At 40.5% G+C, this 12,786-nt stretch overlaps 1 protein-coding gene and 1 pseudogene across 1 annotated transcript; one reads left to right on the top strand and one right to left on the bottom strand.

The window, feature by feature from the left end:
* Positions 1-544: 544 nt before the first annotated feature.
* Positions 545-1,065, bottom strand: LOC147435487 (uncharacterized; annotated as a pseudogene).
* A 9,170-nt stretch (positions 1,066-10,235) lies between these two features.
* LOC147435486 (uncharacterized) lies at positions 10,236-11,882 on the top strand. Its single transcript, XM_086487739.1, has one exon. It carries the CDS (start codon positions 10,284-10,286, stop codon positions 11,880-11,882), a length of 1,599 nt encoding a protein of 532 aa, XP_086343865.1. The 5' UTR covers positions 10,236-10,283.
* Positions 11,883-12,786: the final 904 nt, after the last annotated feature.

The following is a 12,786-nucleotide window of genomic DNA, read 5'->3' as shown; positions in this document are numbered from 1 at the left end:
ATTTCTTGTTATCTAGGCAACAACATCTGATATAATCCCCTAGGTAAACCCAAGGGTACCCCCTCATCGTCAAGAATAATAAACACCATGGGGTCAATCATAATATCCTCATCTAAGTCAGGAAACATCTCCATAAATGCTATAGGGCTATTCTCACAAAAAACCCAAAAAGTGCAATCAAGAACCGTAGATAATCCCACTCATGCACCTCTAAGTCAAAATCCATGGCCCACCATCTTAATAGCCATTCTACCTCATTTAGATCATCAATCATGCAGACAACGGTCTCTATGTCTAACCCACGAATGAAAGGTCTAAACACAGCAAACAAGTAGTCTAGAGAGGTGTCCATGACTCACCAAATATGGATGGAATGGAAAAAATGTGACGATGAACGAGGCGATAATTCCTGCCATAGAATAACCAATGTTAACACTTATTCCAAAACAATAAAGAAATAGAAAAACTTCTAATGCAACTAATTTTTTTTTTCTGTTTACTTGATTTTTGTTTTTTTTTTTTAATTTATGGTTTTGCCCTTATGTTAAAAAAAAGAAGTGAAATAGTGTTTCACTCACAGACCATTGACTTTGAAAGGATCTAAAGCTTCGTCAATGTCCCGAACTAACAAGGACCCATTAGTGAAGGTCCGAAGTACTTTAAAAGGACCTAACCATCGTATCTGCAATTTCCCAGGGAATTTTTAGTAATGACTATCATAAATTAAAACCTTATCATCTCTTTGAAATTTCCAAACTTTGATATGGCGATCATGCCAAGCTTTATGTTGCCTTTGCATAGCCTCAAGACTTTGTAAGGCTAGCAAGCGCATCTCGTCAAGTTTGGTCAAGGTAAACAACCTATCTTTTAAAGATTCCTCCTCACCAAGTCTAGTAGATAAGGCAACCCTTAAGGTTGGAATCTCCTTTTCGATTGGAAATATGGCTTCAACACCATGAACTAAAGTGAAGGTGTATTTTGGTTTGTTACCTTAAAAGTGCTACGATAAGCCCATAATGCTTTAGGTAATCGTTCATCCCAATCACAGCGATTATCAGCTACCATTTTTATTAAAATAAGTTACCCAAAATTCTGTTGGTAACTTACACTTGCCCATTTGCACGTGGATAATAAGGTGTAGATTTTTGATGTTTAATTTTATATAAATCGTACCAAGACTACCAAAACTACCAAAACAAAAAAGTTACCAAACTACCAAACGTCTAAAAACAACATGATAGAAGATACCAAACCAAGAAAGTAGAGCCAAGAAGACCCAAAAGATGCCACTATGAACAAAAGCTACCAAAATAGCATATACAAATATAAAAAATCTACTCGAGCTACCAATCTACCTAAAATATGGAATTACCATAGAGAAGCAAGAGGAACAAACACTGACAAAACTACCAAATCAAGATTTATAGATACTAAAAAAATACCAAGAGCTTTCATGAATACGACAAACTACCAAAAAACTTTATAGAATTGCAAGACCTGCTAGAATCTACCAATACTAAAAAAAAAATGAAATACCAGAAACTTCCATAAACCACCACATGTATTAGAACTACCATGGCAACATCAAATAGAATTTATTAACACTACCAAAAGCTGCCAAAAACACCAAAACCACTTTCTTAAGGCATGGATGTCAAGAATTACTTATTGCAGATCAACCTCCTTCTCAAGCTTCTTCATGTCCTCATTGTTGTGAAGCATGTGCCGATTGGCTCCCACATCAACCTCCACCTCTTTGATTTCCTCATCATTTCAAGGGTTTTCCTGCTTTAGTTTTGCAAGTTGCACTTCATAGTGCTCTATATCATCTTCTATCCGCTTCGCAATAGCATTGGAGCCCTCTGCTCTCAACAAAGTTTCCTTGTTCTGATGTAGAGATGCTCTCAACTCTTTCAGCCTATTGAATGTAGCTACATATATTTGATGCACTCTCTCAACAATACTTTCCAGGTCTATAACATAGTCAGGTGTCCACACGTAATCTTGTGGGGGGTCTACCTCTATATAGAGATTACTACCACTTTGCGTAAGGCGGGGCTTTGTAGTAGACGATGGGTGCCCTCCATGGGATGCACCATGTTGGGCACACAACCTATGGTGGATGGTAGCGGTTGGGTGTAGGACTCTTGGCGAGCAGGGAAACAAGAGCGAGAGAGAGGAGTTCAACACAGCAGTTGCAAAACAAAAAAAACCACACGCTATTCATTGTATTGAAAGCCTACAATATCAAAGGCAAACTTGCCATGCATAACTTGGACTGCAAGTGAAGTCACTTGCATGCTTGATAAAAGGGGATTTTCCCACAGGCTATGATCACAAGGGCTTGCATACCCAACAACCCCCCCTCATGCCCAAACTACTGACAATGGACTCGAGACAGACCATGGCAGAGTCCAATCACCTGCAACCATGAGTAGCATAGGTATGTGTATGTGCTTCCCTCAAACAACCATCAGTGTGAGACAAACCAAAACTCGACCAAACAATAAAGGGTGGTCTTACCACTTTATTTTCGTGGCAGTGTCTGACACAATTGATAATCTAAAATAAGTCTTTGGATAATGATATTGACAATGGACAAAACCATAGATCTATGACACTAAGCTGGTTTTAAAAAACTTGTACTATAGTCGCGAAGAAAATACCCATGTGATGTATAGCAGTTGTTGATGTATCGAGTGCTCAAAGTAGAGATTCATGTTCTGCATCACTTTGCCACATTCACCTTTGTGCATGCATCCCCAACAAGTAATCATTACCTTGAGCATTTTGATATGCTTACCAAGCACCATCGCGTCAAGCCTTGCACTTGCAACTCGTGGCATTTTGTGAGGCTCGTATGAATGACCTCTTGGTTGGCCACTATTTCAAAATAATGTGAGCACAAAGCTTACAAAAAAAAAACGAGCTCTCTGTTTGAAAACGAGCGCAAATTGGTGGGGTGAGAGAGGCTCGAACTCGCTATAGTGTTGATGGCTGCACCTTGGCACTGATGTTTATGGCCTCCTTCAATATGATTCTCACCAAGCCTTGTTCACCTCAAGGCGACACCCTCTCCAATGCTCTTGACGGCTCTGCAACACCACCTTTAAAGATGGTGCCTCCTTGGTAAAGCTCCCACAACACCCCGTGGCCTTTGCTCTGTTCCCGCAAAGCTTTTTGAGTCGCCAACCTAGCTCTGATACTAGCTGTTGGGCACACAACCTATGGTGGATGGTAGCGGTTGGTACAGGACTCATGGCAAGCAGGGAAACAAGAGCGAGAGAGAGGAGTTCAACACAGTAGTTGCAAAACAAAAGAAAACCACACGCTATTCATTGTATTGAAAGCCTACAATAAAAAAGGCAAACTTTCCATGCATAACTTGGACTGCAAGTGAAGTCACTTGCATGATTCATAAAAGGGGATTTTCCCACAGACTATGACCACAAGGGCTTGCATACCCAACACACCATTTGCCCTTCACCAAGTTTCAACCTTCTGCTCCAACCCTCCCTGGAGGCTGGCACACATATTGAGTACACTCTTTCCAAACCTCGCCCATGTCACATGTGACCTTATGGCACGTAGGGTCCTTTGTTGCCGCATTGCATTTCTAAAAAACAAAGCAGCACACAAACTTTGAAGTGATCTCCCCACAAGATGGAGGGGCTTGGTATACCTTGTGGAACAACAACTTGCAATCGTCAACCTCACTTGGTTACCCATGATTCAAGTAAATCTTCGCATTCTTCTGGTAGCGTTGCTTGAACAGTCATCCACTAGTCATCAGGGAGGTCTTATTCTGTAAGATGATTTTGAAGTACACACCCTCCATGCTCACAACATACTCCGCATGAAGCTCTTCGGTTGTATAGAAAAGCTTGGTCAGAAGAGGGTATACCTCCATTTGGTTTTTTCCTACAATGTGGAAACTCAAATCTCATTAGACATTCCCTCATTCTACCAAACCAAATACCTAAGCATGATGCTTATATGCCTTTATTTTGGCAACATTTCAATAGTATAAAACTGAACATAACGATTCTAAAATTCTCTTTATCACATGGATGGCCTTGCCAATGCAAAATTTGGTACTCTAAAGTGTTTCGTTTTATATGTTTACCTTCACTACCCTACAGAGCTTTAAATTTTTGATCGGCTCATAGCACATATACTTGCATGTATGCAATGCAAAAAAAAAGTAGAACTCTCAAGATACCAGACATACACTTGCATGCATGCAATTTAAGAAGAAAAAAGACAGGGCTCAAAACCTTAAAACCTTAAAATGAAAATAGCTACCTTTCATGAAAGAAAATCAAATCCAGTGACACAACGCATCAATCTACACATGTAAAGAAGGAACACCAACCTCTGGATTTTGTAGATGATCGGGGCTCATCCTTGCCAAAAACCTCTCCTGCAACATTTATGGTTTAGTAACTTGTGTGTAGTGAAAAATAGCATGAACATAGTGAGCATTTCATTAGAATAGCTTCCTAATGAGAATAACAAGAGTGCTTGGGTGGAGAGAGCAACAAAACGCATAACACCTAGTTAAATAGCATGAACAATACTTCAAAAGAGAGAGAAATTAAGCAATTGACAAAAGTTGAGGACCGGATTTGCATGGAGTCGGTACTCCCTCCAAAAGGCTTTGTATTATGGTTTCTCCCATCAAGAGAGACATTTTACAATACAATCCTTTGTGTTCCTTCAATACTAGCTAGTGCAATGAAGATGGAAACTTCATGCACTAAGGAAAACACTTATCAAACACAACATCAATCCCTCACGGTCTTAGACCCAAGACCTCACACACCTTCAAAGATGGTGAGAGCTAGCGGGGTATGAGAGTAGATTGAGAGGAAGAAGGAGTATTCTTACAAGAAAGATGTACATCTCCTCACATAATCACTCATATTAGCATATCTTAGCTTAGTAATTAGCATGGTAGAGGAGATGAGCATGCATTGAAGCTTGGCTCTTGGTTGGATTTGCATCACAAAACCAAGAGTTGTTGGCGTAGGCCTTCCTTCTCACAAGCTTGGAGTAGGTGATAAGCTTTCCATTAAAGCTTGAGAAGGAGAGAGAGTCTTCTTACTCCACACATGAGCTAGTGTGAGTGTGTAGGTGATAATCCTTTGAAAAATCAGCCCCCTCTCTGAAAGGGCGGTGGTAATGCGTGTGCTAGTCTCCACCCAACCGTGCTATCTTATAGCCTCCCCCTAGCTTACACACTGTCCGACCGTGACGGTGGCCTTGCCCATAGGACCTATGTCCTTACATTACCCCCACTCGAAGAATCATTTTCGTCCTCAAAAACAAACATAGGAAAACGTTTCTTAAGTGTGGAGACATTCTCCCATGTAGAACCTTCTTCAGGTCTATCTAGCCATTTTACCAACACCTGTCATCTGACATGATGTCTGGTGCGAAGCTCATGAGAATCCAAAATCTTTTTGGGCTCATGAGGAATGCTTGGCGGTGGGATAAGGTCAACCAACACACCTGTGTCAATGACATTACCATTCTGTCCTAGCTGTTTTCGTAAACGGCTAACATGAAAAACATGATGAACTCGTGAGTGCTCTGGAAGAGCTAACTTATAGGCCACTTGACCTATAGTTTTGAGAATGGTAAATGGTCCAGAATAGCGTGGTGAAAGTTCAACAACTTTTCTCGTCTTTAGAATTTCTGAATGCTCCGGAACTTTGAAGAAAACCTTGTCTCCTTCTTTGAAAGTAGTAAGACGTTGATGCTGATCTGCGTACTTCTTATATCGATCTTGAGCTTGCTTAACATTCTGTCGAGCAACTCGAAGCATGTCAAAATGGTCTTGGAGAAAATCCTTCGATTGTTGTATCTTCTCCTTAGCCAACCCCACCGTAACGGTGATCTAGATTGAAATCCATATAAAAGCGTAAATGGACTAAACCTTGTAGTCACATGCTTTGAAATATTATAAGCAAATTCCAATATAGGTAAGTAGTCTTCCCAATTGGTTTTCTTCTTGCTAACGTACGTTCGTACCATATCCTCTAGCACTTGATTAACTCTTTCTATTTGACCATCCGTTTTTGGATGATCAATCGTACTTAGATTAAGTTTAGTTTTCAACTTTTGGAACACAGCTCTCCAGAAGTGATTATCGAACTTTCAATCTCCATCACTAATGATACTAGTTGGAAGAACGTAGAGTTTATATATGTGCTCTACAAATAGTCGTGCTAATTTTTGGGTCTTAACCATAGTCTTAGTGGGAATGAATTGACCCATCTTTGTGAGATGGTCTATGTAGACCCATCAATCTACTCCAAAATTGTAAAATTTTGACATTAATTTGGGGTCTGCATGGGCATGTTAAGTGCATTTAGGCATATTGAATTGCATATCATCACAAAACTGTTTCTTTTCTAGCTAAGTACCATTACGTTATCAACACGGGTGCTTGGGAAATAGCTATGGCCTGTTGACATGGTAGAGGTGGAGGTTCCTGACTCTTTCGCATAAAATATCTACGGTAAAAATAATATGTTAAATTGAACTCATAGGATGGGCGTGATTCCAAGTCGGATAGATTTCTTACTTGATGACTGCATTGCGAAATAATTTTTTGAATCATTAAGAAGATGTAGAGAGGGTTGCCCTGTAGTGCAAGTCCATGGGGTTTTCTGAGAAGAGGTCGAGAGAGTTGATGAGAGCCGAGTCGAGGTTGCTGGACAGGATTTTGAGAGTGACTTTTTGTGTGTAGTGGGAATAAGGACTTATGGGTACTCATTTACAATAAAGTTTTTTTATGATTATTGAGCAGGTCGAAAACTGTTACAAAAAAAAAAAACCAGTTGAAGGTGGGGTCGCCTGGAGGAGTAGAGAGTCGCGAGCAGAGGGGAGTTAGTTGGTTAGCATTTTCTTGCCAGAGAGGGAGCCGAGAAGTTAGTGCTCTAGATAGAGATGAGAGAGAGAGAGAGAGTATAGCGCTGGTTTTTCTTAGAGAGAGAAAGAAGGAGAGAGAGAGATTGCCGATTGCCTGTGTGTACTGACCAGCTTGAGAAGGTCTCTCTGTGTGTGTGAGTGTGTGTTATCCTTGCTTGCTTAATATAGCATACACAGTAAGAGAAAGTAGAGAGAGCAATGGGTAGCGCTGAAGAAAGACAGAGAGAGAGAGAGATTTTCTGTTTTGTGATTTCTTGAGTGTGTATCTATTCATTTGCTTCACTGTGTGTGTGTTGATTGCATGGAGAATGTATGGAGAGCCGCCTGAAGCCAAACGCTGCCTGGTGAGATCGCGCGCCCGAGGAGGAGGGAGTCGAGGAGGCTTCCCTGTATACGGTAACTGTGTGTGTGTTCCATAATTAGTAGGAGAGATAGAGAAGGCGCTACAGGCTAAGCCTAGTGCGGTTGATAACAAGAGGAGATTACCAATCAGAAACACCTGTGTGTTTTTAGGGAGAGAGAATGAATTTGGGGTAGCGCTGAAGAAAGGCAGAGAGGGAGAATAGACTGCCAATATGTTGAAGTTAAGAAAGATAGAGAGAGATTGCGTTTTTTGATTTCCTGTGTGTATCGAATTGCTTGAGTCTGTGTGTGTGTTACTCTTTGCAAGCATAGCGCTACAGTAAAAGGCATAAAGAAAGAGAAAATTAATCCTCTGTCTGAAAATCGAGAGTAGGATGGGCCCAGTAGGGGTTGTCTTTGTTGCGACCTGAATGAAGGGAAGAAACTGAGGGGACTTGATGGGGTTCTAAAGTAGTCCGCCAGGAAGGTGGTGTGTATGAGAATGAGTGAGATAGAGAGAGAATAAATACCTTGCTAAGTGAGATAAGAGAGAAAGAGAGTGAAATTTGGTAAACGAATCCAAAGTCTTGCCGCGGAGTGACTCACTTTCAAGTGAGAGGAGCCGCTGCTCGAATTCAGACGGAGACGGAAAGCAAAACACACGAAATCAAAAGTTAAAATTCACTCGTTAGTTTTTCTTGATTTCCAAACAAGTTCATAACATTAGAAAGAAGTATTGCTAGTTTCATTATTTGCATTGCTAGCTTCATAATTGAAAACAAATCTGATTGTTTGAAGACACATCTGCATTGAAATCATACTCGGAAATGAATTGCTACATATTTTGCATGGTTAGTGACATTGGAAAAGGGGAATTGAATTATTGATAGTTTTTGGCATTTCAATAGAAATTTATATTTTACAAGATTATTCTGGTGTTTTTCATTGGAAAATTTGCAAAACTGTTGAATGACTCTAGTTGCATTGTTCAATAATTTGAAGTCCAGTAAGTGATTGATTTGTTTTGTGAGTTCTGAAGTGTAGTTTTGAATTATAGCAGTCAAATAGATATTCTGGATAATTGCATGTTGATGAATTTTGACTAAAAATTCCATTAAAAATGTATATGGGAGCTCAGATTTTAACCCTAAATAGCATGTTTGGAGAGCATACATGAGTAATCTTGCATATTAGAGAGTTGGACTACGAAGCATAGTAACATAAGGAAAATACAAACGCATAATTAGGAAATTGCTAAAAGAAACTTGAAAGCCGCACAATTATGGCAGATTAGTGCACGTCTAGGCTAGTTAGGGGACCGTTGGGTTACTTGAATGTTAATTAGAAGACTTGGAAGGGAACGTTCATTTGGTGCGTCCGCCGGGAGATGATCGGCTAGCTACTTTAGCTACGGGGTTTCCCGGTGCATATACTTTGCATGCCGATCGTACCCTGGTTGACTTAGAGACCTAGAGTGAGATAAAAGGTTGTTTAGTCTAGGTTAGAGAGTGAGAGCACATGTAAACATTCCCGCGGGGTCCTTGGACTTAAAGAGCCGTGGTTGTTTCGTGTGAGCGACAATCAAATAAAAAATAGTACACAGGTGTCAGTGGACACTTAGAATTCTCCAATTAAAAGGGAGATTCAATCAAATTTCAATAAGTTGAGTTTTCATACTCAAAGTAATACGACTGTACTCAAGGGTTCTATGTCGTTAGAATGGGTCAGCAATTTGCCTGATCTCATTAAGTGGAAAATAATAGACAAGCTTTTAGGAGCCACGAGCGCGGTAGAGTACACTTATAAAGGCCTATATATAGGCTGGCTGTGTAGCGCATTAGGGGAAGAAGGAGAAGGTGTACATGAGTACACTGAGCCGGAAAGGGCCCTAAACATAGATGCTCAGCAGTTAGAAACTTCGGAAATAATCGTTAACACCCCTAGTGATCCTGTGCAAAAACCCTTAACGCACTTAGACACATACGCAGCAATTCAGCTGATCGCCCACTGGAGATTAGTGGACGTAATATACTATAAGACATTAGCATTCGATTCAAGAGGGGGATATCATTGTGAAAGGTATTCGATTCCAAAAGAAAGGCCGCTAGCATTTAGCGATTTTAGGAAGTACTTAGCATTAGGGAGTGGGGTTCCTAGAGAGTTGGACCCTTACATGATTAAAGAGCATAGGGACATCCTTGAGCTAGAAGAGAAAGCAACGGCTGAGTGGCTTTTGTAAAAGCAAGTAACTATAAAGTATGCTTGGAAAACTACGTCCTAAAGTCGAGTGGCTCCAAGAGTATAAAAATTGGGATTTCGAACCCCAAAACATCGTGTCGACTAACTCTGTAGGGTCACAAAGTCAACTACAAACGGAGAGAAGTAGGAGGACTCATTGTCAGTACTGTTGTCATGTTCCACATCCACCTTGTGTGATTGGAAACACAAGATCAACAGTTGTAGTAAAGGAAAAAAATCTAAGACAAATTATTGTTAAAATAGCACATAGGAGCCAAATAAAACCTCTTTTACGACCCTTAGTAAATCAATTACTAAAGTCGCTTATAGAAACTCGAGAGGATATTATAAAGATTGAGCGTGAAATCCTAGCAGTGGTATATGCTGCATTGAAGGATTAGTATCGAGAGGAGTCATACGATTGTGTGTATCGTATGAGTGGAGCAGATTCTAGCAGAGGAGGAGACCAAAATAGGGCTAGAGAAGCACGTAGAAAGAAGTGAGAGGAGTTAATAGCACAAGATCTTGCCAATCAACTTGAGCGCGTTAACGCGTTACTTTTAGAACAAGTACCAAGAGTACTGATTGAGGGATTAAGAGAAGGTAGATTAGTGGGTCAACCCACACCAGAGAGAGAAATAGTTGACCAACCGTTTAATTTATACCAGTGCCGAGACTTGGGATTGAGAAATTTATTTGCTTTACCCAGACCACGAGTACTAAATTTTTGGGAGGACCCACTCTTTGAAAATCCGTTAGAACAAATGGCAGTGCCTGTAGCACGAGCTACGATACGATTGGCAGACTTTACACAGTTTGCAGGACTCTGGGATGAAGACCCGGATGCTCATCTTCAAAAATTTGAAGTAACATGTGTAGCAAACAAAATTGTGGATAATGATCAAAAATTACATATTTTTCCAGCTACATTTAAGGATGAAGCTGCCAGTTGGTATGGTAACGTACCAGCAGCAAATAGGGCTACTTACCCTGAGTTGACAACAACATTTTTAGCAAAGTTTCGCCGTCAAGGATTCCAAGATAGACTCGCTCAACAGTTAGACTATCTTCAGCAGGGGATCAACGAAAGCATTGATCATTACATCCAAAGGATAGAGACAATAGTAAGAAAGATGGGAAATACGGCACCCAATGAGGATACTAAAAAACGTAGACTTATAGATGGCTTGCGAGATCCGAACGCTCAAAAATATGTGAGTTTAAGAAGACCGGCAGACTTAACAACTGCTAAACAAGAAGCTAGAAATTGGGAAGAGGTGCAATTAAGACAACAGAGGAGAAGAGAATTGTTTAGTGGACCTAGTATGGTTACTTCTCCCACTATACCGATTCCACGAACTCAAGAGCCATTGTCTGGTTATGGAGGTACACCACCACAAGTGGTGGTAAATACAAATCAAACTCCTTATTATACTCCAAATCCATATATGACAGCTCCAGCATATATGCTGCAGACTGGTACACCACCACCACCAACTCTCACAGAAGAGAGGGTAGTCCAATTAATGACAGTCACAGTTGGAAAATTAAAAGAAGAAATTTTGAGTGCTTTAAGACCTCAAACGAAAGAAGTATATGCTATAGCTCAACAAGTAGCAGGCCCGTCTATGAGTGCACCTCCAATGAGATCCAATGTGTGGTGTGGGAAGTGCAACGGTTACGGCCATTTGGCAACTGAATGTCCAACTGCATCAAGGGTAGTGCCGGACCAAGTACGTACACTGTTTTGTACCTTTTGTCTAAAAAACAATCATGTGGAAGACAATTGCTTTGTAAAGCAAGCGTATGAGCGCCGACAAGTAAAGGCTATGCAAAGTAATTATAACTTTATGGATAGGAGCAATATGACTTATGAGATAGGTCCACCACCTCAACCTTTTATGCAAAGGGGCCTGCCAGAAACATATCAGCAACAATTACAACAAGAAAGGCAAGGGTTACCAACACAGGGGATACCACCTACGCCAAGGTTACAAGGACAAATGAGGAGAAATTCTCCGTATAAACCTCCATTTCGCTGGAATAATTTTCGATATACTAACCCAAATATGGGGCGAACTAGCCCTGTGGTATGCTATAATTGTCAACAGGAAGGGCATATAGCTCCCTATTGCCCTGATCCTCAAAAAAATCAAGATTATATACCATTATGTCGCATATGTAGCGAGGAGGGTCATTATGAAGATGTATGCCCAAAACGGGTAACTTCATTGCAAAATGACAAAGGGAAACAGAAGGTCGATGAGGGTACTAGTACTTCTGCCAATTTAGTAGAGGTTGAACAAGTGCAAGATGCATTCCCTCGTAAACGAAAAGCAAGGAGAGCTAGTGACGTTTGCTAAAGAACCTGTGATGGTTGGGGTAGTTACTCGATCTCAAAAGATGGACCATGATAAAGGGTTTATTGTTCCGAATGTGAATAAGAAAGTTGATAAATCTTCTATAAAAGAGTTTGTAGAATCTCCTGAAGAAGCATCGGAGGATCATTCTGCTGATGAATCACCGATTGTTTTTAAGCTACAAGAAAAGGAAGAAATTAAAAAAGGTATAGCACCTTTTCCAGAAAGATTACAAACATCTATAGTACACAGAAAGAGTGTACCAGATATCTTTAATTTATGGGAGTCTATGAAAGATTATAAAATATCATTGGACTTGACCACTTTAGTAGAGATATCTCCTCTTTGTAAGAAGCAATTATATCATAAGCTCGTACATAGGAGAGGGAAGAGAAGAAGCTCTAAAATGACAGAGCCAATTAAAGCAAAAGGAGTTCAAGTAGTAGATATGTTTGTGGATCTAGAAGCGCCTACTATTTCCTTGGAAATAGGAAGCCATAGTGTGACGGGAGTGCAATTAGATGGTGGAGCAGTAGTCAGTTTAATGACTGAGCAAACTATGGGGGAGTTGGGATTGAAACAAGTCAAACCTACGAACATTATTCTACGCTTGGCTGATCAACGACGTGTAAAACCCTTAGGGATTTTACAAGGGATCAAGACCATAGTGGCGGGACTAGAATTCCAGTGAGCTACTTGATAGTCCGACCACATTCGTATGGAGCCTCTTTCCCAATATTGTTAGGACGACCTTGGCTTGTTCAAGCCAGGTGTGTGCAAAGTTGACATAAAGGAGTGATCACTATTGGTCCTCGCGATGATAGAGTAGAATTGCGAGTTGTCTCTAAAGAATTTTTGCGGGAGTATAAAAAATCGACTGTGTCAGAAACAGAAGACAACACAGATT

The sequence above is a fragment of the Adiantum capillus-veneris genome, chromosome 18 (assembly GCF_014529385.1).
Source record: "Adiantum capillus-veneris isolate H3 chromosome 18, ASM1452938v2, whole genome shotgun sequence".
NCBI classification, from domain to species: domain Eukaryota; kingdom Viridiplantae; phylum Streptophyta; class Polypodiopsida; order Polypodiales; family Pteridaceae; genus Adiantum; species Adiantum capillus-veneris.
The sequence above is the reverse complement of the archived record's forward strand: the minus strand, read 5'-3'. Positions and strand labels throughout refer to the sequence as shown.